General features: G+C 38.2%; 1 protein-coding gene across 1 annotated transcript in view; it reads left to right on the top strand.

The window, feature by feature from the left end:
• TRPC6 (transient receptor potential cation channel subfamily C member 6) overlaps positions 1-26,344 on the top strand; it is an 81,722-nt gene that overhangs the window by 31,849 nt on the left and 23,529 nt on the right. Inside the window, exons 2-3 of the mRNA XM_032099233.1 lie at positions 17,891-18,665; positions 26,131-26,316. Coding sequence (XP_031955124.1) covers positions 17,891-18,665; positions 26,131-26,316 — 961 coding nt within the window. The remainder of the gene's footprint in view (positions 1-17,890; positions 18,666-26,130; positions 26,317-26,344) is intronic.

Here is a 26,344-nt window from a genome sequence, read left to right as displayed (position 1 = left end):
CTCCCGGAAGACTAACTCGTCTGGGAGGTCTACTTGCTGGTTTTCAGTATTTCTGTGGAATTTAGAATAAGTGTAAGAAGCCTTTCCTGCATTCTAGGTAACGTGAATTTTGGCAGTCTAAGAAAGCAACATGTTCAGACTGTTTCCTTAATACATTTTTGCTGCTGCCCATGATTTCATGTGAAAATAGTAACCAAAATGCTTCACTACCTGCTATTTCACTGGTTTTGGGTTTGGTTTTTGTGGGTTTTTTTTTGTTGTTTTTGTTGTTTTGGTTTGGTTTTGGTTTTGGTTTTTCTGCTTCACTCACAGGCCCTGACTAGTAGCAGCACAGCTATGAGTAGAACTGGTGTAATCCTGTTATGCCAGACCAAAGCTTCAACCAGGATCTGCTGATTTCGTGATGCAAAAGGAGAGGTGAATATGCAGCCCGAAAGGGTCAGACAGTGCATTTTTCTGTAGTGTGTGTGATCCAAATTCAGGCTGCCTCTGACACCCATGGATTTTAGTATTGCAAAGAAATGTCCAAGATGCTGTACTGTTTCAGGAAACAGAGTTTGTATTCTTGAGTAATTTCCTGACCTGAATTCCTGGTTGTTAACTTTTACTTTAATTTTCTCATGCTGCTCCGTACTTAAAGAGCATTTTCCCTATTTGGATCAACTGACTGCTATCTTGTCATTTTTTAAAATGCCTTAAATAACCCAGATGCCAACAAGAGAAGTATGTTTATGAGCCAAGTTTCTTGCATTGTATTCTTTCTTGTCAGCAGGGTTTCCTGATAGAGCTGTGTTATGAAAATACAACTCTTTTAGGTCATTCAACCAATTTTTTATGAGCCAGTTCAGCCAGTCCTATTCAGATAATTCTCAGACTTCATTCAGGTTTTCTTTTCTCTGAGAAAAAATCTAAAATTGAGATTCATATTGTTGATGATGTTTCAGTGCTATTGTTCAATATTTGATATTTATTTTGATTGATTATTTTTGATTTTAACTAATTTAAAAGTATTTTAATGTTTGCTTATCTTCTTTTATGAATGGAAATGAGTCAAAAACTTGTGAAATTATGCCCCAGAGAGAGCAAAAGCTAAAGGAAATATGTAGTCTCTGTCAGAGGATTGTTTTTCTTCTTCAATCAATTTGCAACAAATTTAGCATCCTTTCAACAAGTTCATTATAGCTCTATATGCTCAGTTCAGTATTTTAAAGCTGTCGTGATTGCTCAAGCAATTGCTTTATCCATGAAAAGTTATGCAAAGGAACACTGAAGAGCTCGACCATAATAAATAGACTGTAATGTTTGATGACGCAGACAAAGGGAACATAATGTATGAAATTTATTTTCTCCCTGCCACAGCAATGAAAACACATTGATTTTTTTGGAAAGGATGAGACTGACATAGCAAATAAGCATACTTTTGCTATTACTGACCTGTCTAGAGAGGGGAATAAACTAAAAAGAAAAAAAAAAGTTCTAATAAAGTCTCTAGCCCAATTTTCAGAAGGTTTCTGAGACTCATAGGTAGAGACCAATGTAGAAACTGGGCAAGAGGGAACAGGAAGAAATAGTACAACAACTCCTATATGAAGACCTGAGAACAAGGTCCTTAGGTTTTGTATTTGTGTGTTATTCTGGGGTTCTGTCATCTATACAAAACACAGTAATCAGGATAAAGGTAAGATTGAGTGGTTTTTATAAGGAACATTCAATAGTCAGCTCTTTACATCTTTTGTTTCCACTGTTTCTACTTTATTTCATCTTTTATTCAGTGTCGAAGCTATTTTTAATTTACTCTGAATTCTTTAACTGTTTGTGTAAATTTTCTTGTAATGGGTAAGAGAAGTCTGTTCTCCTCTACATAACTCTTCTCAGATTCCCATAATGCCTGTCCCTTTCCCCCAGTAGTATTTTTCATGAATAAGAAATAGAAAACACAATATCCAAAATGCAGATCTCAAAAAGAAAGACTGAGATAATCCAACATATTTTTCATAGAATTTTTAACATCTGCTAGTGCCGGGCATTTAAGGAGACACAAAAGGTGCTTCAGTAAGAAATTAGTCCGTTCTGAAACTAGAGGTAGCATTAAATTAATCTGTTCACTATTTTGGATAGCTGACCTAATTTTTCTAAAGTGAACTTGGCCCAGATGCTTCGTATCATTATTACTTATTTATAGGTAAAATGCAAAGTATTTTTAGAAAAAAAGTAAAAGTTCATTCTTTACTTACAATAATTTTTTATTTAGGTCACGTAGAAAGAATAGTGGTGAATTTTATACAATATAAATGAAATGTGAATAAGGGAATCTAGTTTTGTCTAGTGCTTCAAAGCAAAGATACCGCTCTAGAATCAAGCAGCAATGAGATTTGTGGCCGAGAAAGGAAAGGGTAACAGTTGCACCAGACACAAACTTCTTTCACCTCAATTCAGCACAGCTTTAGGTGATCAGAATTGCTTCTTCTGCTTCTGCAAATGAGATAATTTGATGATTATTTTCCCTTTAGTACTAGGCACTGGAATGCTCTCACTGTGCTTTTCAGAGTAGAGAGCACTTCCTGTTGTTAGTCTTGTATACAGAGATATCAAGTGTCCTTACAGAAGAGTTTTCTTTGGGCAATGTGCAGGTAGTCTGTGAGGAGATTTTGGTTACTGGTGTGATAAACTGAAGACTAGACTTTGGGATGTATCACTTTGTCTGCTTACTGGTACAAAAAGCAATTCAGGGTGACCCTGGACTATGTACTAGCTTGACTAATGTTGAATAAGCAGTTGAATAGGTTGGTTGGAAAGCTTCTAAAACAGCCTGGTACATTTGCTTAATATTCTTTATTAGTGTGGAATTAAAACATTGCAAAAACTCCTCTCCTTACCAGGTTATTAAATATTTGAAACCCTGTTTGATGATAGCTTGTGTGAACACAATTACCTTACTTCATCCCAGTCTGGTACATTTTTTCTGAAGCTGTGGATTTATTTTCAACAAAACTGGCCACAGCATAAGTTCACTGTTTTTATTTATTCCTGGAAGATCAAGATTTACATAGATTTTAGGTAGATTTATTGTTTGCTTTGAGAGACAGACTTTTAGTGCAAGATAAATCTCCTCGTAAGTGGATCAGAGCAGGAGATAGATAGCAGTTGTTCTCAAGTACAGCTGAAGCTTGTACAGCCTGAAGTACTTCAACATGCCTTTTCTTTGCAGAGGCAATTTCAATCTGATTCCTTTCAGTTTCTGTATATCTGCTTCGTCTCTGTATCAATAACAGCTGCATGTTCGTGAAGTATATTCAAGATGATGGTAGCTAAAATCAGGAATTGGCATCAGGAAGATCCAGCTAGGGACCTGTCATGTTCTGATTCCTCTGCATCACCAGTGATCTCTGAAGGCTCAGCCAAAAAAAAGACCAAGAAAATTGTATGCTTTAAAAGGAATAAGGAATGGATGTATTAAGTTTAATTAAGCAATATTCAAAACTAATTAGTTGAGGTGGTTAGTAAATCTAATGAAGAATAATGATTCCCCTTTTCTGCTGAAAAAGTAATGACTGTCTGGGCTCTGTATAATGCCCAAGCTATCCCTTAAAACAGTGGTCATTAGGGGTAGAAGATGACCTACTCTTTGTACAGATTTAGCACTGTTTGCTATAAAATGTGTGAATGGAAATTTGGCATTCTTGCAAGTGGAAAGTGAATCCAAGCTGTGTATGGCAAGACATATAGCTGTGTTCCTCCTGTTTTATTTCCAATCCTTGTACTTCAGTGACCATCTTTCTTTCTATTGCTGGGTTGTTCTAAAATGGTTTGTGGAAAAGCAGCTATCTACACTATGCATAACTGTAATATTTTAATTTGATTGTTTGTTATATGAACCCTCTGACATTTCTATGGCTTGAGGAGCTGGAGAATCCCTGAAAATAAATTATTTATCCGTCAATAGCAGGAAAGTTTGAAAACAAGGGAGCGTGCTTTGTTAATTTTACAAAGTCCTTTCTAAGCACCGTAAAAATGCTTCATGAGATAAGTGATATGCCCTAAGTTTTCTAAAATCACTTGACAAGATTCCTTGCTGGAGATTATGAGCTGTGGTAAAATAGTGTTGAGTGAAAGATGAAATAGGATATTGGCCAATTTCCAGGAACCAAGAAACAGCCATAGATGGATCTTTTCTTAATGGAAGGGAGCTAAGGTTGGAGTAATCCAGCAGCCTGTTTCTGTCAGAAGGGAGATTTTATTATACTGCTGGGCTTCTTCATGTCTCAGGGGTGAAAGACAGTTGAAGAGTGGTAACAGCACAGACAGGAGAGACAAATGCTGTCCTACATCCTGAAAAAATTGTACCATGTTTTCTGGGAAAATAAACATATCCTCTGTATTTTAAAGAATCAGAAGTAGAAATGGTAGGTGAGTTGTTGTTTGAGGTTTTTTTCTGAAAATGTAATCTCTTTTGGATTGTTGTATTTTAGGGGTAAAACCTCTACACTTGTTCTTACAGTTACAAGGCAAGGGATTTTGGGCCCTGATTACCTGAGTAGATATTTATGTCTGCTGGAATCTGGTGTATCTCCATGCAATGTTTGTGCAGCTTTTTTACTGTTTGTATTCCCTGAAGAATTTCTAGGTAGGGTACCTTTTCTGCCTGATCCGGTTCAGTTGATGATATTAACAGCTATTTTCTAGGCTCAAACCATGTGAAGTGCAACCCATCACTGCTTTAAACACCTTTAATTTTACATGCAAAACTAGAACCCAAAGTATTGGGAAGAATATTGTGGTGGTTTTCAGGTTTTTTTCTAGTATATTTTATTTTATTATATATTATTATTTAGAAGCAATGTATTAATTTCTTTTGGCAGATTTTGAATATGGATAAAGTAGGTGACAATATTGTCCCTAATAAGCATTGGTTTAAAAATAAATGAAGGAGTTAAGAAAGTGCTTGGGGAGAAACATTTCACAAATGAGGTTAATTAACACATATGTCAGTAAGCAGCATTCAGGTTATGAAAAAAACCCAGCAGAATGAAAAGGGCTGTGGTAAAAGGGCACAGTTAAAATAAACTGAAGAGTAGCAATGCTAGCAAGTGTGTGGAGTTTCTCTGCTTTTAAAATGTCTTCCTGAATGTGGCAGCATTACAAGCTCAAGTGAAATTAATTTTTAAGCAGCTTCTGGTAGCAATTCCACTGCTATCAGAAGGCTAATGCTTCAGGACTGTAATAGGACATCGCTTCATATCTGGGACATGACTTAAATATATCCTTCCCCAGCATTGTTTGCATTTTCTTTCTGTTTTGCATTTTTTTGGTCAACAAAATTCAACCAGAATCTTTCCTGTACCTCTGTGTAGTCTCTACAGATCTGCCCATTCTAGCAAGTGGAACAGAATCCTGCATTCAGTGCTGTTCCTAAAGGCTGCTAGGTTAGGTTTAGCCATTGTTTCACAGATTTAGGCAGTCTTTCACGTGCTGCTCCTACCCACAGTGTTCATCTGTGGCCATCTGGAGGCACAGCCCCTGCGGTTCCTCATCTGGGATTTTGCTGGAGCTCATAAATGCGTAGCTATACTCAAGGGTCCTACCTCTCCTGCCATTACTCTTTTCTTTGGGAATATGAGCTAGTGACTGTGGATAGTGTGACTTCCCTGACTGCAGACAGCCTGCAGTTAGCCTAAATTAGGTGTCTGAGGTTTCCTGCCTTTATTTCGAAATTGCCTGGTCCCAGCAGCATTAAGCTTTGCAAATAGTAAAGCACTATTAAATGGGATTAAATCCCATTAAACTGAAACCCCATGTACTTGCATCTAGTGTTTTTTCCCCTCTAAAGGTCAAGATATGCTATGCAAAGTATGTTTCATACATTATGGTGTGAACTATTCAGAAGAGGGTAGCTGTTAGAAAAAGGTTCTGACTGTGCTGTCAGGTTCTTTAAAGAACTCGAAGTTCAAACTAGGTTTTGGAGAACATGGGAAATTTTCCTCAGCTGTTTTTTACAGCTAATTACTCATGTAGGAAGAAGTTGATCATCAGAATCATGAGGCTTACATCAGTGTTGTTCTTTGGCTGTGAGCCACAGTTGTATAAGATTTTGCAATGGCAGGAGGAGTGAGATTTAGAGGATGATAGATGAATGCAGTAGTACACCAATGTTGCTGGAGAGTTTACAGGCTGTTGCTGCAGCATTGAGAGCTCGTGCCATTGAACTTTGACATTTCAGCCCTGGAATGGCTGATGAAGAATGGGCTGTTACAGAGCTAATCAAGTAATGGTTGAAACCCCTGTCTTTCTGATACATTGTACTCAGATGTTACTGTCTTTTAAAGCTGTTGTTTAATTTCAGACATTGATATTTATTATAGAGGAACTTAAATCAAGATCAGCTGTCTGAACATTTGAGTTCTTCAAATTCTCAGGAGACATTGCAGCTCAGGACAGTTTCTAATCCTTACATTTATTTGCACTAACCTCTTGAGTCTATTTTTTCTCTTAGGCGTGAAGTGATTTTTATAAACATGAATCCATTAACTCTAAATTACCACTGTACTAAATCAGATTCCATGTCTCTCTGATAAATTGTGGCTTTACTCAGAGGAGCAACACAAATCTAATTTTGTCTCTAGTACATAAATGTACCTTCCTGTTACCTAATTTAATAATCTTTATCCATACTCAAGTTTGCATAACAAAATGTCCATAAAAAAAAAAATTTTTGTTCGGCTAGATTTTTACAACATGGACAAATCTATGCGATACAATATTAAAATTACTGGGACCGGAATAAGTTATAACAGAAGATGTTGGAATGTGCTTTAGGCTGTGCAAACAGCTACAGACATGGGAATGGTTCAAGAAGGCCTTTTCAGTCAGAGAACTATATACAATTAAGTATATTATTTGGTATACACATGATTCTGTGCATAAATATATATATATATATATATATATATAAGTATATATATAAGATGTAATTTAGTCCCAGCAGTGGATTTTTGTTGGCTGAATTTTTCTAGTTGCTCCTTGAGCCTATTTCTAGCTTTTAGCACCTGTAGCATTTTGTGGCATGTTGCACATACTAACTGCACAGTATGAGGGAGCACCTCCTTTGCCTTGTTTTGGATCAGTAATCTGCAAATTTACTTCTTGCTCTCTTTTCTTCAGTTTCTTTTGTATGGAGAAGTTACAGGCTCTGCTTGTGCTTGTTCCTGGGAAAAAAAATAAATAAGAAAGGAGAACAGGCAGTATAAGTCATCAGCTCTCCCTCCAAGTGCTACTTAGAACATGCCTATGTGTGGTCAAAATCGAAGAAGACATGGCAGAAGGAAAATGCACACTATAGAAGTGTGATGTTGTGTTGCCAGATAGTTTTAAATACATTGTTCTGTCAGGGTGTTGGCATATGTTCTCTAGACAGAGGGGGTGTGGGGGGTGTGTGTGTGTGTACAAATGCATCTTTGATCTTTATCAGCTCTCAACCAATCTCTGGGATCCTCCATAGCTGTTCAGTAGTGGCCTTAGGATGACTCAGAAGTGTGAGCAAGAGAGATGTGCATGAGCAGTCCTTGGGGCAGGGGATCAGAGCAGGGTACCAACTGCAAGCATCCCATTTGTGAACTTTAGACAGTGAACAGACCGTAGAGCATTAAACGGTGAGAAAATAACCTGGCCCCTCTGGACCCATAGGTTTCAACCTGTTTTCTGTTTAGGATTCACTAAAACTAGAGATGTAGTTGCTTTCAGGGTTGCATTTTCCAGTTTTGTCAGCTGAAGGACCACTATTACTGATTTAAATATGAATAATATGCCTATGTTCTTTCATATTATGTAGTTGTGAAATGGGCAGGCACAACCCAGAGCTCGATAGAGAAAATCCACGTGAAATTGCATTGTCTATTCTGTTTTTACCCTGTCTTCTAGATCATGTATCATCCTCAAAGACAGATCACTTGATGAGTGACACAAAATGCTAGTTTAAAAAAATCCCCTTTATTTTGCATCATAGCCTATTGTTTTGAGTAAGAGCTCACAGTATGGTGGTTCAACAAAGGGAGAGCACAAGGAAAATACAAATTTGTGTCTAAGCAACTCCTGTAGACAGCAGTCTTTGTGAAACAGACTGGTATTAGAGTCAAATATCCTTCTCTCCTCACTCTCTTCCACTGATTTCTGTCCTCGCATTGCCTCCTACCAGGGGCCAGCACAAGGGTTTACATCTCTATGATAACCTGGGTTAAAGAGCTGGACTTAGAATAAGCATTTTTCTGGGAGTGTGGGGGAAGAGGAATTTGCTTATTTCAGAAATGTTAATTTTCATTTAGATAGCTCCTTGCTTGGGGTCAACCTGGAGATATCCCAGCATGTATGTCAGGATACTGAATGACATGGTACAAAAGAGGCAATGAGCAACCGAAGCAGAGCAGAGGGCTGGGATTGTTTCTGCAAGAATGCACATGAAACAGCATCCTGACCTAATTTATGAAGCAGTAGCAAAACTCTTGCACTGTATAAATTATGAAAGTGCAGTAATTAATCTGTTTAGTTGAATAGAAATTAAGCTTTATCCTTTGGAAAATAATAAAAAAAGAAATTTAATTTGTACCTCTATCTCTATGGAATCAACATTCTGTGTAACAAGATTTGCAGAAATAAAACATTGAACCTTGTCTTTAGTTTATTGTTTAAAAGCCAGTTTCTTTTAAAGAATCTCAGTTTCCGACAGGGGAGGACCAACATCAAGTTGCTTGTATCTAATAGAGATTTGCTTTGTTTGTATCCAGTTTTAGCATTGGTACAAGTATCCACGTGCTATTTAAAGTGCTTTTATTTATTACCAGAGGGACACAGCACTAAAGCACGTGCTACACGGTAGCATAACATTCCATGAGCTATAAGAGAAGTGGGTTTCACTTTTGTTTGACTTTCTTGTCACTTTGAACTCTGAGAAAGTAACAAGGGCTGTGGTGTGAAGTCTTCTACTTCACTGCTAATGTAATAATGTTCTGTTTACAGAGGCATGTTTGTCATAGACAGGCAGCTGTGTTTGTGTTACAGCCACTGTATCAATTGTGATCCTTCTAGCTGAACAAAGTTTCAGCTTCATTTTACAAAACATGACCTGTTAGCTTTGGTGATTTAGTCGACAAATCATCAAGAGTAGTCTTATGGTAGTAATAATGATAAGAGAGTTATGGAAATTTCAGCAGTGAATCTAATATGAACTGGATGTACTTTTTCAGGGGGCACCTATCTAGGTAAACAAATGGTTCTCTAACTGCCATCTCAGATAAAGTCAGGTCTGGAAGTTTTAAATTGCTAACTGCAGTGGCTTATTAAGACAGAAATGCCAGTGATACTTACTAGAGAGGAGAAGCTTGCTTCAGGCAAGCAGGCACCTAGCAGTTGTTGTCTACAGTAGTCTTCCTGATAGTCATCTCACAGCCAGGTGAGCAATGAAAGCCATAACTCACCCGAGGTGGTGGGCACAGCAGACTGCTGGCAGGCAGCTGCACTGTACAGTATGAGTAGCTCTGCAAAAGGCAGGGCTTGAAATGGACAGAAAGGACTTGACCAGAAAACTGAGTTTCTGAAAGGGGAAGTAGTTCCAGGGCTAACAGAAGGAACCTCCTCAAGGACCATCAGCTGCGGTGACAAAGTAAGGCATTGCCAGGTAACTGGGGAGTGAACAAGGCACACGACATTAAATTTTACAGAACATGCAAGCTTAGATAGACCTATATAAATTGTTTCAGCCCCAACAACAATGACATATAGAAACCTTCGGAACTGAAGAAGTATTTACTTCATCTCAAAATGACTATGCCTAAGACTGTAGGAATATGGAATTTAACATATCCCTTCACATATGCAAGTGGAATACCTCTATAAACACCTGACAGAGGAGACTGTGATGTATTTTAGGTATTCATATAAAACCCACAAATTAGCAAAGTAGCCAGCTGATAAAACTATGCTAAAGTCATATGTTGTATTTCATGTCTTCTAGTTTTCCTTTTTCTCCCCAGTCTAGGAGATAAAATACTAGCTTTAATTTGAATTGTTGAGATTCTTTGATCTGTATTTTACTGTTCTTGAACAAGTGAACTTTGGATGGTCTGTCTCCAGAGGGGCAGAGGATGCAACTAGGTTGTACAGTAGGCTGGAAGTCATGTAAGGAATGTGGAACCATATAATTTTTTTTATTAGATGCTGAGTATAGAGGAGAAAAGTGGTGTTATCAAGTGCCAGGCTTAGTAAGGTGTTCCCTCTGGTGGGCACACACCACTATTCTTCTCTGCCTTCTGCAAGAAGCAGTCCAGAAAAAAAAAGTCTCCTATATTTAAACAGTGTTGGAGTAGCACAATGATCAAATAAGCTGTGAAAATAGGCAGTTAAACTTGAATTAAAGTGTGTTTTAAAGGGTGAATTCACTCAGCATTATTTTACAGTTGAGAAAAATGTTTGAGCTGGTATTACAAAGAAAGGAACTAGTTTTGCAGACATAGCTAGACACCATTCTGAGCAAGATCAACTACTGGAAAATAGGAATTCAGTTTTTCAGTAATGACACTAAAATTAGGCTTCAAAGATTACATTTAAAGTTTATCGTCAAATGTTTTCAACAGCCAACATGAAATTATGCATGTGCTCAGGTACAACCCAATCTTCAGAACTACAAAATCCACATCCATAGTAGTCTTTTAAAGCTCAAAATGATAGTAATACTCAAAGAAAAGGATGATCTCTTTTGACACTGCATACTGAGCAGTCCCAATCCATTTCTTCATGTCATCTGCCTTGCTTTACTATCCTATGCTGACCTTGAGATTGGCTCAGTTGGTCAGAGCATGGCATAGTAACACCAAAGTTGTGGGTTTGTTCCCCATATGGGCCGTTCACTTCAGAGCTGGACTCAGTGATCCTTGTGGATTCCAACTCAGAATATTCTGTGAGTCTGTTTGCTTTGTTTTGCAATTGTGATGTATAAAAGCCTCTGGGCTGGTAAAGCACTATTTTCTCTCTTTTTCACTCTTAGGAAAGAATTTAAATCTCATGCCCCTCTTTAAAAGCTTCAAGCAATCTGAGCGCTATAACCTTTTATGTGTTGTTCCTGATAAATCTGCAAGCAGACTTGGTTACAGTTTTTCAGGTTACTTTTTCTCCTAGGCCTTTTTTATTCAGACACTGTTTTCCTAATCATTTCCCTAAATACTTCTATTTACTTGTCATTCCCATTTCAGTGGTTGGAAGCCACTTCATCAGTAATAAGACACTGGTTTTATTACTCAACTAAGTGTAAAATTTAGGGTGAATGAATGACGAATAAAATAAGGAGCCTGGGAACTGGTTGTTTGCCTTATGTCAGGTGCTTTCTCTCCATCATCCATTAGATAGTCACTAAACTACTTTTCAGGAGAGAGAGAAAAATTTTTTGTTATTTCCTGAAGAAAATGTTTGTCAGACCATTACCCTTCCAGGTTCACAAACTGTGATTGATGAAATACTCTCTAAAACATAATTAGTTTTAACTGCTTCTGTACAAAAGCATTTGCACAACATAATCAATCAGCTTGGAGAAAACATTTCTCAGCAGTCTGTAAACAAAAAGGCTTTGACAGTCCAGGTCTCAGAAGGACCTTCAGGTCAGTTAGAAAAGGCAAACCAGTTTTCACCAAAATTTCAAATAAAAGTCTTAAAGATGATATATTTCATACTTTGTGTTAGATGTACATCTTCTGATAAAAACCCCATGAGTAAAAATACTCTTACCTTTCATCTGCTACAAAGTTAAACACTTGAGGGGTTTTCTTCTAAGACAGGCAGTCACTGATTATTTGTAAGTTTTATTGTACATGTCCGCAAATGGTCTTGGCGTATTTACAGTGTGCTTCAGCCCCAGCCCACTTAAAGTTCACCACCAGCTTCTAAAGGTTATGGAAGAACCATGGATCCTCATGCCAGAGGATGGAAAACCCAAGTTTCTTCAGATACTTGTTTCAAGATGTCCACTGTCTTTACATTTAGAATTGCAATATAGTCTTCTGTTCTACAGCCTGTCACTTTCTGTCCCTTAGCGTGGAATCAGAGATTCAAATCACATATCTGTCTAAGCTCCCATCCTATCTCTAGTTAGATTGAGTACGTATAATTTAATTTTATATATGCTGCTATTATTTTATATATATATCTCGATATATAATTTTATAAAACAGATGTTTTGCAGATTATATATCATGTTATATGCTACATGTATATATTTTTATATAGAAGTGTAATAAAGAACAGTGGAAGAACGGAACATCCAAATCCAAATAATTAGTTTCAAGCTAATTTATTTTTGAGTGTTTGGTGCTGATAATCTTGTTTGGTATTACTTCCTATCTGATCTCCTAGCTAATTGCTAATTATTGACAGTTTACCAATAGCGTATGAGAAAATTTGAAAATGATTAATTTAGTTTAGCTTTTTTATTCTGTTTGTAAAAACAGGGTCATGGCCTTTCAAGTTGTCTGGAAGCTTCCCCCCAGAGTTGGTTCAGAAGTGATTACTCATGGTTTCAACATTGTTTCAGCTGTGTCCCTGACTTTGAGCAAGCAGTGGATGCTATTGTCGCACTTAGGGATCGGACAATTTTCAAAATTCTTGAACTTCAAAAGATTGAGGAGTTTGTGATTAAACCAGTGAGGCAACATAACTTTCTCCCTTTAGTTTGCTCTGAGAGCATTTATCTCTATGATTTTTTTATTTAGGATGCTGCCTTCTTTTTTCCTTGCTGTGTTTCCAGCCTGTAAATTTGCATTGCTGGCAGCACACATGAGTACACATTTATTTTCTTTTCATGAGAAAAACAGGCTTTATATCTGGTTCTGAATAAATATAAGCAAATGAGGAACTTCAGTATAGTCTCTTACTAAAGCATGGTCCTGAAGATAGAAGCAAAGTTGGAATTTTTGAGTTTATATGTTCTAATTTCTTGAGATGTTATATAGTCTTCTTCTAAAGGTTAAAAACTTTTGAAGGAAAGCCAAACCTCAAGTTTAAATGCATTAACAGGTTACTCTTATATGGTAAGTTTAAAGTATAATAAGCTCTTTTAAGTGAGTAAAAGAAGATGAGGAGTCCTGTCACTATATAAGCTTGTTCAACTTCTAGCAGATACTGTAGACTCTCCTACAAAACTTTTTACTTTGGATTATAATGCTGTGGATACTCACAGTTGTTTCCCATGCCCAAACTTTCCCAGCTCCACGACTCTTTGTAATGACAGTTCGTATGCTTAAAGGGAGTTGAGGCTCAAAATCAGATCTTTCAGCACAGTTTTTTCAGTTCATAAATCTGAGACTCATTGTCTGATGCCTGATTAAGGAAAGTCAGCAAAGACAGAATTCTGGCTCACAGGAGAATCTGTAGTGCCTAAACGATTTCTTGGATGTAAATGCACCAGAGAGATAGGCAGAGATGTATTGCACTAGGAAAGGTGTCTTGGAAAGGTGGGTGTTTGCTGCAAACACTGACAAAAGGGATTACTGTAATTTAAGTTTAGGACACTGTACTCAAGCAGGGTTTTGTTCTGTGGCAGATTTAACTGCATGGATGTAGCAGGAAATGAGAGGGGCTTAATTTCACTCAGCAGGATGAAGGTTGAGGGGGGATAAGATTGCCATGTGTTTGTGTGTTGCAGGTAGCCACTGTTGGGGAAAGTGCTACTTAGTTTTAGTTAAATAGATCTAAATTGGTGATTTTTAAATTTAGGCTGAAAATTATATTAATGTTTCTGACTACTAGAACAGTCAAATTCAAGATTAGTCTTTCAGTGTGATTAGTGACAGGAAATAAAATTTCAGCAAGACAGCAATTTCCTTCAAGTCTGATATTTTAATGGGAGTTGTTTGAGGTGATATCTCTACTTGTAAGAGACTTTACTCCATCATCCTTCTGTGGTATATATTCCTGTTAAATTCTATGCATTAAAGGAGGCCTCTCACCTAATCTGCTGGGATTCTCTTTGAAACAATGTAAAAAGATAGGTTCTTGATTTATAAAGTAGGTAGGAGAAATGTCTCTCCTTTATCTACATTGAAAACAAAAATGACTAATTTATACTAGAATTCTACTGATCCTAGGGTGGAAGTGAGATGAGTGGAGTACCATCCTATATAATTGACAAAATCAATCTTACTATGTTTAAAGTGGAAATTACAGTGGAGACTGTGTGACCTCCGCTCCTCTCTTGCATTTAAGTCTAATTTTGTAGAACTCCCTCCTGTAATATGATATCCAGATTGATGACAATTTTCCAGGCTTGGTCATACTGGCTCTTCAGTACTAAGTAGTAATGAGTATAGTCCTTTAGAATGCACTTGCCCAAAGTGCATTGTTAGTGTCTTGCAACCAACAGTTACAGTCCGAGAAGGATGAGGTTTCGAGTGGCTTTAAGTTTTATGCAGACTGGAAGGACCTTGGTGAATGTGAAATAAATGTAAGAACATCAGAACATAACAGGATTGAACATACTCTTCTGGATCATCAAAATCCTCTCCCTGTGCTTGGAGGCAAACGTCTTACACTTTTCTAAACAAACTCCTGAAGTAATGTTTACTGTCTCTATCTAATTAAACAGAAATAATAAAACAGAAAATTCAGCTTTCTTTGTTGCAGTTAAACATATTTATAGCCTTGTGCTGCAAGAACCAGTTTTAATTACAGATCCTTAAATTTAATTAACTGTAGATGCAAAATGGACAAACCAGGAGGTTCATTTCATACATATGAAATACATTGGTGCTGGGAAAATGGGTTACGCTGAGATTCTAGAGGTCTGCATCAGACATGTGCTACAGTCCAGCAAACAATGAAAAAGATCTTCTATTTCATTCTGTAATAGGTTCTAATTCAGATAATGAGCTGCTGTGTAAGGAATGTATGTATTTAATATCCCATTTAAGCAATGATTTTCTTCTAAATGCAGGCAAGGAAAGAGGAAGTGGGGCCAGACAAAGAAGCTAATTCTAAGTATTCTTCACTAGCAATGATTACCCTTTGCTTTGATAAACCATAATGAATGTATTGCTAGAAATAAACATAATCTCTTCCCATTATTTGAAAAATGAGCTGCAGTTTTTGGCTGTGTGCTGGGTCAGTTCATCACCACAGACTGATTATGCTGGTGGACCCAGTGACAAAGGACCCAGGGAAGGCTGAAGTACTCAGTGCTTCCTTTGCCTCAGTTTTAAGCAGTAAGGTCTGTGCCCATAAGCATTACATTGGGTCAGTTAATCACCCCAGACTGCTGAACTGAAGTTGATGCATCTCAGGAAATAATGACAAAGATTCTGTTGGAGGGTTTGTCTCCTTGTTCAAGGATCAAACACTAGCAAAATAATTTTATACTGGGTTTGTTTTGCAGGGCACATAAAGATTCGTATTTTATACCAATGATGTTGTTATTGTCAATTAGTTTAACTGAGATTTGAAACTACATGGAACACGCCTTTATTATTTGGAAGAAGTTTAAAAAATATGTTACGATTTTTTATGAGTTGAATTTATTATCTGTTTATCATCTGTTCAGAGGAGGTTCAAGTTGCACATCAGGAAGAGTTTCTTCATGGAAGGGGTTGTTAAGCATCAGAAAGGACTGCCAGGGAGGTGGTGCAGTCACTTGGTACTTGGTACTTAGTGCTGTGGTCTAGTTGACAAGGCAGTGATCAGTCAAAGGTTGGACTTGATGATCTAGGAGGTCTATTCCAACTTAAATGAGTCTGTCATTCTGTGAAATAACTTCAGTATAAATTACTTAAATTATGTTTAGCAGTAATTGGTCACTGCACAGAAGAAAGAACCAGTTCAAGAGAGGGAATTTGCAGCATGCTGCTCAATAGGATGGATTCTGCATTTAAGATTATTTTGCTACTGCAATTAATAATTAGTTTATTCAAAACTGAGAAGCCGATGTGGAGCTAACAAAGATGGAAAACCTGGTGCACTTAAGAGGTGGTAGAGAACAACCTTGCCATGACTTCTCCCTCTGCACCCTTGCATGACAGGTCTCAGGACTGTGTGTCTGGTTGGTTAAATTGAAGCCCAGGTCAGTCTACCTTAAATGTAGGTAACGCCTCACTCTGCTAAGGACCTTCTCTGATACAAAAGAACAAATTAATGAAAAAATTATATGAAAAATTTGCACTGTTTTTCAGACTTTCAACAAATGTGATGTCACAGGAATACACTGAACTGTGAAAATACAGCAAGCTTACAAAATTCAACACATATACAAGAAACTAGGATAAATATAAAATAAAGCTCATACAGCTTTTTTTTCAGAGCTACAAATCACAGTTCCTATGATTTGTATTTATCACTAGTAAAAAAATTTGCTTTTGAAATGAATTTAAACATAAAACTAAATATTTCTTTGCTTGATTTAAATGTTTTGTGAAATGAGAGGAAATGTTCCCCTAATGATTCTGAAAAATTATTTATTACAAAATGTCAAATAATGGAACTGATAATTATATATGTTACTATTGTCATTTGGGATATATTCCACATTCCATACCTTTCATTATCTTGCAGGAAAATTATCCTTTTATATTTAAGATTTTGGCAATTTGAAGTAGGTGACTTGAGAAGTCAAGAAGCAGAAAGGAGATTTATACTAAAGTTAAATCTAAACAATCTAGAATAAATAATATCTTCCAGTGTTAATTTTTGTGAAAAAATTTTGAATCACAAAGGACTAAATTTTTTTTACTTACATTTAAATTCATATTCATTAGTATTTAATGAATAAAATATTGCTCGTGGCTATTTTTTTGTATTGAATGTATTGGAGTATATTTGAGCATATGTATGTAAAGAATAATTAAGCTACTATTCAATAAAGAAAAAAGATGAAGTTGTGGGGAATATTAAGTAGTTTAGCAGAGTAATTCTAGAATAGAAAATTATTTGCAATTGAATTTCTATTGAAGATTGTATTTTAAGATTGGGATATTAATTGGCTGAAATAAGATTGAGATAGTGAATTAGATTTTCTTCTTTTTAAAGAGAATGTAGCATATTTTGTAAAATTTCTCAGCAAACTTCAGTTTGATCTGTTCTTTTTTTGTTTTAATCATTAAGTAATTATTAATGAGGTATTTAATAATTAGGGTTGCAAATGGCTGAGGGTTTCAGTAGTAGCAGACTGGACAACATTTTAGAGCTATCATGAATGAACAATTAGCAGGATTTGTTGGCAAGGCCCTGGGTGAAGAAATAAATAGCATATCAAGGTTATGAACTGTAGTAATGAAAAGAATGGTGGAGATGGGGAGTAAGAGATTTCATACAGTGTATTTGATGTGCTTTTATCTTGTCCAGATTCAGTTAATGCCTCAGCATTCAATTATAGTTGTCAGAAAAACATCAGCAGGGTGAAGAGGAGAAACCAGAGCCAAAATGTAAGTTAGATGGTTGCTGAAGTAGAGTAAGAGCAAGTGGGGTCAGCCTCTCTGCTTTTCTGAAGCAGAAGGGAGTTTAGAGAATTTCCATCTTTTTGTGCCATGCTATCCTGAGCAATCCCTCATTTCTCATCCCATGACTGCCGATTCCTTTTACACTGTGGCTTGTTCTCACTCTGAGCTGTGAGGGCAAAATAAGGAAAAAAGTATAGTTTTAAATGATGATTGATGACAGCTTTTACTTCTTGTTGAAATAAAATGTAGCTGGCTACTGACTCCCAAGTTGTGTAGAAACAGTGGTTGCAAAATGCGTTGAAGTCAGGGTTTCTGATCTCCCTGCTGCATTCAAAATATGCAGCAGATAAAGGATTGGAGTATTTTTGTTAGTTATTATTCAAAATGGCTATGCCCTTGCCTAAAGAAGAACTAATAATTTCTCTGTGTGCACACAGCCGAGGCAACGAGAACAGGCTGGCCCTGCGGCGACAGACCATTCTCCGGGAGAAGGGCAGGAGGCAGGCCAGCCGGGGGCCAGCCTACATGTTCAATGACCACTCCACAAGCCTTTCTCTGGAGGAGGAGCGCTTTCTGGATGCAGCAGAATATGGAAATATTCCAGTGGTCCGCAAAATGCTGGAAGAATGTCCCTCACTCAATGTGAACTGTGTGGACTACATGGGCCAGAACGCCTTGCAGCTGGCAGTGGCCAATGAGCACCTGGAGATTACCGAGCTTCTGCTGAAGAAGGAGAACCTGGCCCGGGTGGGGGATGCCTTGCTTTTGGCCATTAGCAAAGGCTACGTTCGGATAGTGGAAGCCATCCTGAGCCACCCCGCGTTTGCCGAAGGCAAGAGGCTCGCTCTGAGTCCCAGCCAGTCGGAGCTCCAGCACGATGACTTCTACGCGTACGATGAGGACGGCACGCGCTTCTCCCATGATGTCACGCCAATCATTCTGGCTGCTCACTGCCACGAGTACGAGATCGTGCACACCCTGCTGCGGAAAGGAGCTCGGATCGATAGGCCACATGACTATTTCTGCAAGTGCAGTGAGTGCAATCAGAAACAAAAGCATGACTCTTTCAGCCACTCTAGATCCAGGATCAATGCCTACAAAGGTCTGGCCAGCCCTGCTTATCTGTCTTTGTCCAGTGAAGACCCTGTCATGACTGCCTTAGAGCTCAGCAATGAGCTGGCTGTGCTTGCCAACATTGAAAAAGAGTTCAAGGTGAGTAGAGGGACACTGATTCTGACAAACACAGAATTGCAGACTTTATCCTTCATAAATCTGAAAGATAGCGTGGGAAAATATACAGTTGTTTACTGAATGGAAATCTTTGTGAATGTCTTATTGCTGTGTGCTGATTGTAATCCATGCTGGTTTTGTAGAATGTGCTAGTGAACTAATTTTCTACTTCCTATCAGGCAGGAGAGTAAAGGAGGCCCTTCAAACTCATGGCTGAAGCTGGCTTAGGGCAGGGGAAAGAGGAGACTGAAGTGGTACATTTTAGTCACAACAGACAAGTTGCATGATTCTATTAAAGCCTCATGCATTCTCATTAGTTTCTTGTATTTGGACTTGAAGCTTTCATACTTCTTATAATGTTTTGCACTTATTCACAAGGAGGATTCTAAATAAATGTCCTCCTTTTTTAATGTGCTATTCTGGTATTTCTATTCACTTCTTTCTCTTTCTTGCTTACTTGTACTTAGTTATATGTGAACCCTCTAGAGTTAAAAGACTTTTTCAGTGTTACATAGAAATTTTAATATTTCATAAATGCATGTTTTTAAAAAATATTAATAGTTGAGACCCAAGCTCCATAGATTCTTGAAGCATGAGTTAAGGCAGTAAGAATGTAAGGTTTTACCTGTCAGTAATTGGGAAGTCAGGCCTTGTGCAAATATTGCCAGTGTTAGCTAAAATCACTTAGCCTGGGTTTGCCTCGTGGGACCCTGTTGAAAGCAGATGCTACTGTGACAGAGCAATATACGTAGACTTCATTAGCAGGAGATGACTAGAAGTCCCTGGCAGAAACCTTTAGGACCTCAGTGGACTGAGATTTCATCCACTGATTTCATGTACAGTTCAGAGAAGAGTATTGAAACCACATACTTGTTTCTTTCTCTTTAGCAGCTGCTGTTGGGAACAAAAGGACTTGATTAACTTAAAGCAGAGTAAATTTAGAACAGAACTGAAAACCATTTTTCATAAACCGTAAGTGCAGCCTGTTAATTTCACAGCTATGTTGAGATAAATAGCATGTCTGATTTGTAGGGACTGTATAGATCCCTTTAACACAGTTGGAGTGACACAAGCTAAGATTATTATAAAGATAAATAAAATCATCATCTGGAACAGTCAGCAAGAGGTGTCCTTCAAATGTATGCTGCAGTACACAATCAGTGAGATGAATGGGAGCACTGTACCTGGCTGTGGCATCACCAGGAAGGGCATGGAGCGCACAGGTGAGAACCCAAGTAGGCTGGGTCACAGAACAAGCTTCTGCAGTCAGCTCTGAAGTGCCATGAGGAAGTTCCTTCTTTGGTGACTTCTGTTTTTCCAGTTCCTCTTTTGTCTCGGTTGCTTTCTCTAAAATGAGAGCTTCACTTCTACTGTAATCTTGTACAAAGAATTTTGACAGATCTTGGATACTGTCCCTCAGGAGAAACTGAAGACTAGATGAGGGAAAAAGCAGCTCTGTACTGCTGGGCATTAATCATCCAGGCTCTGTTGGGAACGTACATACTCTTTGTTTAGAGTGGAGGGGAATAGGAGCAGTGAGGAGCATGAGCACAAGGCAGCATGGAAATTTAACTCTCCATTAATTTAAGGTTTCACCAGGAGCAGGCAGCTGGCAATATAAGGTCTTTTGGGAACGTTTTTATAGATACTAAAATCATGTGGTGATTCTGGATAAATAATAAAGACTATGGAGTACATTTATAACTGAATTGATGAGAGTTGACATTTACACTATTGATAAGCTGTAGAATTTACAATATCTAGACAGGCCAGGGACTTGTCTGCAAAATACCTGCCTTACGTTCAGTGGAGGCAATACTAGTGTTTAAAAGTTATGAGAAATGGACGCTGTCAGCTTTACTGAGTCTGGGCTTGTTTCCCTTCTTGCAAGCCCATATACCTGCTTGCAGCAATTAATCTAAAAAATTATTGCCCTTGTTTTATTTCAGGCATTTGCTACAATTATTTGGATAATGTAGTCACTGCAAAAAAAGTGTGGATTTGGTAAAAATGTGTTATCTGTGTCAGTGTAATCAAAACAAGTATATTTTTAGTGCATAGGTTAGCTGGACATGGCAAATCTTTAGCTCCACCTAGGGTCAGCCTGAGCCATTTAAGGTATTTCAAGCCTTGGCCTAAATGAAAACTGAACTTTCTGGTAATACGCCATTTTAAGTCAGCTATTTTTGAGTGCTGATGGGGTATTGTTGCAGGGGAACTTTCAAGTGGTTGCTTTTAGCATCCAGTGACACAGATAATTTCCTGGTCTTCCTCAGAGGCAATAGGAAGGATCAGTGCTATATTGTGATGCTGGTTGTTTTATGACTGTCCTATAAATTGCTTTTGTCTCCTAATATTAGAGAGAACAATGACTGTGGAACGGTTATTCATACAAAGTAGGAAATGCCACAGCAGGGGAAACCATTATTCTCTGGAATAAACCCCTTTTTTTGTACAAACCTATGCAGTAGTGTCATCTAGCATGACATGCCTTTTGCATTTTGTTGCAGGTATTAAAAGTGTTGCAGTATTTAAGAAGGTTTTGGAAGAACATTCTTAGGAGTAAAACCAGAAATAGTAGAAGACTACTTCTGAAGGAAGAGTAACTGGACAGACATGTAAAGCAAAGTGTAGAAATATTTCTGTACCAAACAAATAGCTAATTCAGGCTTCCTGAGTGATTCTCAGATTTTCAGGATTTTCTGAAGACCATTTAATTTAGTTTTGTGTCATAGAATGATAAAATGGTTTAGGTTGTAAGTGACCTTAAAGATCATCTAGTTCCAACCCCCTGCCAGGGCAGGGAACCTCCCACTAGACCATGTTATTCAGAGCCTTGAACATCTCCAGACACGGAAACTCCTCTCAGGAAAACCTGTTCCAGTGCCTTACCACTCTTATAGTAAGAAATTTTTTCATAAAATCTAGTCTAAAACTATACTCCTTCAGCTTAAGGACATTGGCTCTGGTCCTGTCCCTCCAGGCCCTTATCCAAAGTCCCTCTCCAGCTCTCTTGGAGCCCCTTTAGGTACTGGAAGGTTCTGTAAGGTCTCCCCAGAGCCTTCTCTTCTCCAGACTGAACAGCCCCAGCCCTCAGCCTGTCTGCATGGGAGAGGTGCTCCAGCCCTCTGATTGTCTTTGTGGCCTCCTCTGGACTTGCTCCAACAAGTGAACCTCTTTCTTATGTCAGGGGCTCCAGATCTGGATGCAGCACTGCAGGTGGGGTCTCACCAGAGCAGAGCAGAGGGGCAGAATCCCTTCCCTCACCCTGCTGCCCACGCTGCTTTGGATGCAGCCCGGTTGACTCTCTGGACTGCAGTCCCACATTGCTGGCTCATGTTGAGTTTTTCATCCACAAAAACTTCCAGTCCTACTCCTCAGTGTTATTATTGATCCATTCTCTGTCCAGCCTGTATTTGTGCTTGGAATTGCCTCAATGCACATGCAGGACATGGCTTAGTGTGAAACTTTACAGAGTTTGATATTATATAGAATATTTTTATTTTTGGAGATGGTGCTCATGTTTTCTGTCATCTCAATTATTTACCCACCTAAAAGCTAGTATGTGACAAATGTTGTTGTGCAGAGATGTGGCCTGAAGTTTTGAGAGGGACAGCTGTGGCCCAGTGCTGTTCAAAATGGATGAGATCAGCATTTATTATAAAGTCCACTGCAACTATAATGGCAACTGACTAGTTTATTGTTTAAAGGGATGGAATGGAAAATGTATTTTTAAGTTAAATGTAGATATGTTGCATTTTTGCTGTAAATTAATCCTCCTAATAAGGTCGTCCAAGTTTGCTTTTCTGATGAGAAGCAAAATTCAATTTATCATCTCAAAGTCTGATTTTTCGGGTTTTTTTTTCATTTATACAACCCCCATTACAGAAATGGGATCCCAGTCTGCATTACCACTATTGTCAACTTTCCGAAAGAAAAACTAACATCACCTGTTAGAGAAGAAGGAGTGAAGCACTGGAGGAATAAGGGCTGTCTTTGAAAGGGAAATAATGTGTTTAGCTACCTACTGTGACACCTAAATCCAACATTACATCACACTTTGAAGTCCTCAGTTTTCTCAATTCTAGTATAGCAGTATCCGTATTTCTGATCTTGGCCTCTACAGTTCACTAAGCAGAGCCAGGATGTGGTCAGGAGCACTGCTCTGTCTCATCCATGGGGTTCAGTGTCAGCCTGCATCCTGAGAGCATTCTCATCACAGACACAGTCTGGGGGACAGCAGGAGCCTGTGACTGGTCACGGGGTACTGCGTGAAAAGATACCCTTTCTTCTGGGAGATACAGCTGTAGTGATGCTCTACTGCTCTTCTGGCTGTGGTCTCCTGCTACGCTGTCAGAGGTAAAGTAAGGCACGGTCAGCTGAGGTTCTCAGAGTGACTGTAGCCTGCTTGCTCCCTTACTTGGCACGCCGAGAGAGTCTGCAGTTGCCATGAACACTAAGAGCAGGTGACCCCTCTCAGCAGTGCTACTCTTATTCTCAGCCCTCTGCTACCAGCATTGTTCCCCATGTTCCTCATCCCCCACACTGCTCACCCCAAATCATCACCTTCCTTCTGCAGGGTGGGAGCAGCTAGTACTGCCCCCTCATCCTTGGTGTGGTGAAATTTGGCACAATTTGTTTTTCCTAAACTGCTGAGGAACCCTGAACCAGTGTTGTCACATGCAGAGAGTAAAGCACACATGCTTTACTGCAGAATTAAGGGCTGATTCTTTTTAGAGCCTCCAACTGTAACTTAATTTCTAACTACCATCTGAAGTTTCCCAGGAATGGATTTCTTTTTAATCACGAAGTTTACCATGTGCAGTAAAGGACAACTCATGGAATTATCCATGCCTTTGTCCATTTTTGAAAATAAGCCAAACAAATTGCTACATTCCCCTGGCTCACATAAGTGGCAGGAGACACGTGAGACTCAGGGAGGGGGAGCTTTATGTGTGTGTGTGACAGAGAGACATTGAAGAGTGTATCAATCACTTTTGCTGTAATTTAGTTTTTGTTCTGCCTTCAGCTGATGCTGCCTGTGCCATGGCTGAGGTGGAGACAGTGATGAGCGACGCTCAATTCCCAAAGCTTGTTTGCCATAACCTGACTGCCAACAACTTTTCAACTTGGCTACCACCAAGCCACTGATCATAGTGGCAGTATTTCATGGGAGGGGGAACTGTTTTATTGCATTTGCAAATGAGAAAATAAACTGAAGGAATTTATGGGTGAATTTACTGGCTGCTAATATGTACTGTGGTACTGTGTACAAACTTAAATTCAGAAGGAATAATTCCCATATAGAGTAATGATCTCCTCACATACTGTTTTTAAACTCCATGTCAGGTGTCAGTTACCTGAGCTGGAAAATACTGATGAAGAGTGCGTGTGAGTGTGGATGTATGTACCTATCTTCTACCAGAAAATATGCACATATTAATATATTGCAATAATTTTAATAGTTATTATGAAGTCCAAATGATATTGTTCCTATATTTTTCGAAAATTATTCCTTTTTAGATTTGATATTCAAGGGTCAAATATCAGTTTGGAAGAGTTGGTGTATAAGGTGTGTAGTTGCCTTTGTTTCTCCTTTGTCTGTGAATTTAAAATAGCTAATTTTCCTTTCATTTGGAAGAGAAAATTTATGTATTAAAAATATTGAATACTGAATCTTAGCTTCTGCCACAAGAATGAAAGCCAAACAGAAGGCAATATATTATTCTCGAAAAAAGTCTTTCCGTAGTGCCAGAAGTCAGGATTTTAGTTAACCTCTCCTGTTATTCATCTGAATAGAAGAAAAACAAATAATGCAATAATAGATTATCCAGAATGACAGGAAATTATTAGTTTTAGTATTTAGCTTCTGTTTTCTTTGTAGATAAATGGCATTGAAGTGCCTTTCTCCTTTACGACAGATCTGAGTTACCTTGTTTATGTTATATTATTAAAAAAATAAATCACTAGCAGTTATATGTAGATGTAAAATAGTGTCTGTAAATATTTCTCTGTGAATGTTTGCATTCATCTAAGCAAAGTGAAGTATAAAACTTGGATGCAATCCTGTAATAGATCCAAGTAATAAACTGTTCTTGTAGTGTTGTGGGCAATAAAGCACAAAGATGCATGAATTACACCCTCAGCAAATAAATTAGGGTATCTTGTCTGCTCAACATAATGGTTTCTCTTCCAGGATGAGGTATTGGATGCATTAGATGGCAGTTAGTATGAAGGATAAAGAGAAGGGGCTGACTAGAGACTTAAGAGTGGAAGAAGGGGAAATACCCTGAAGAACAGACTGGAAGAAGGGGAAATGTGTCAGTGTAATAAAAGCATTTGTAGAAAATTACTTTGAGCATACCATAGAGACTATGTGAGCAGTCCTGTATGGCGTGGAGTGGTTGGAGGTTTATTCCATTCTTTTGTTTAGGAAAAATTATACAGTAATTTCATCTTTTTAAGACATTAAAATGAGCAGAAATCACAAAAACAGCAGAAGTTGTTGGCCCATGCATGAGTAAATCTCTTGTGAGATTTTTTTAGCTTTAGATATACATCTATACCTAACTCCCTGTCTGCCTAGCTATATCCATCTCTTATGACCCAAACACAGCTGCATGTAAGGAGTGGTTAATGAGCTGTGGATTGAAATGATCAAAATACCTTTTTCTGTTTTGACTTATGTCCTTTGGAAAACAGTACCCAAGGAGAACACTTGGTAGTTAAAGCAATAAGCAACTGAACCTGCAGTTGCAGAGCAACATTTTGGCTGACGTGGTGAAGTCTCTTGTGAGATCCTTGAGCTGGAGCAGATCTGCAGTCAGAGATGTGGTATCACCACAGTAGCTGTACCACTGCTGGCAGTGTTGCTGGAGAACAGCAATCAAACCTTGTGTTTGCAAGCTGGAGGAGATGCTGGAAAATGAGAAAGCCAAAGTTTAAAGCATAATTCTAGGGTTAAGGAAATTCAGTATATTTATGCAATTCTGAAGAAGGTTGGGAGTTTCTTTAGATGTGTTCTGTGTAGGATGCTCATCTTGCCCAGTTGAAATCTCTACAGTGCAATTTTCTACATCTGAGTTAGTTGTCTAGGCTTCTGTGACAGGGAATGGAAAAATTTCCTCTGTGCCATTCATCTCAACTTGAACTGGTCATTAAAATTTGTTATTATGATATTTCTGAAAGTGTTTTGCTTTTTTTTTTTTCTCTTTAATTGCCTCTAAAGCAAGTCTAGAGGAGTGACTCAGGTGTGAAAATTGATGATGTAGATGTGCAAGACAACCAAGGTGAGACGAATCCCATTTCTTGAACATTTAGGGGGAAAAAAGCATAGCAAGGTGCTAAGAAGCTGTTCATGTTCACGCAGGTGTAGATGGGCTGTAGAGCTATTTCTCTCATGTTGGATCTAAACAGCAAGTTTCTTTCTTTCTGCTCTGTTTTCTAGAATGATTACAAGAAACTGTCTATGCAATGCAAAGATTTTGTAGTTGGACTGCTTGATTTGTGCAGAAATACAGAAGAAGTGGAAGCTATTTTGAATGGTGACGTAGAGATGAGTCATAATAATGGAGAGCATGGTCGCCCCAGCCTCAGCCGCTTAAAACTCGCCATCAAGTATGAAGTTAAAAAAGTAAGCAATTACGTTGATCAAACAGGCA

This window comes from Corvus moneduloides, chromosome 2, assembly GCF_009650955.1.
Source record: "Corvus moneduloides isolate bCorMon1 chromosome 2, bCorMon1.pri, whole genome shotgun sequence".
Classification (NCBI taxonomy): Eukaryota; Metazoa; Chordata; class Aves; order Passeriformes; family Corvidae; genus Corvus; species Corvus moneduloides.
This window is presented reverse-complemented; position numbering and strand designations above follow the sequence as displayed.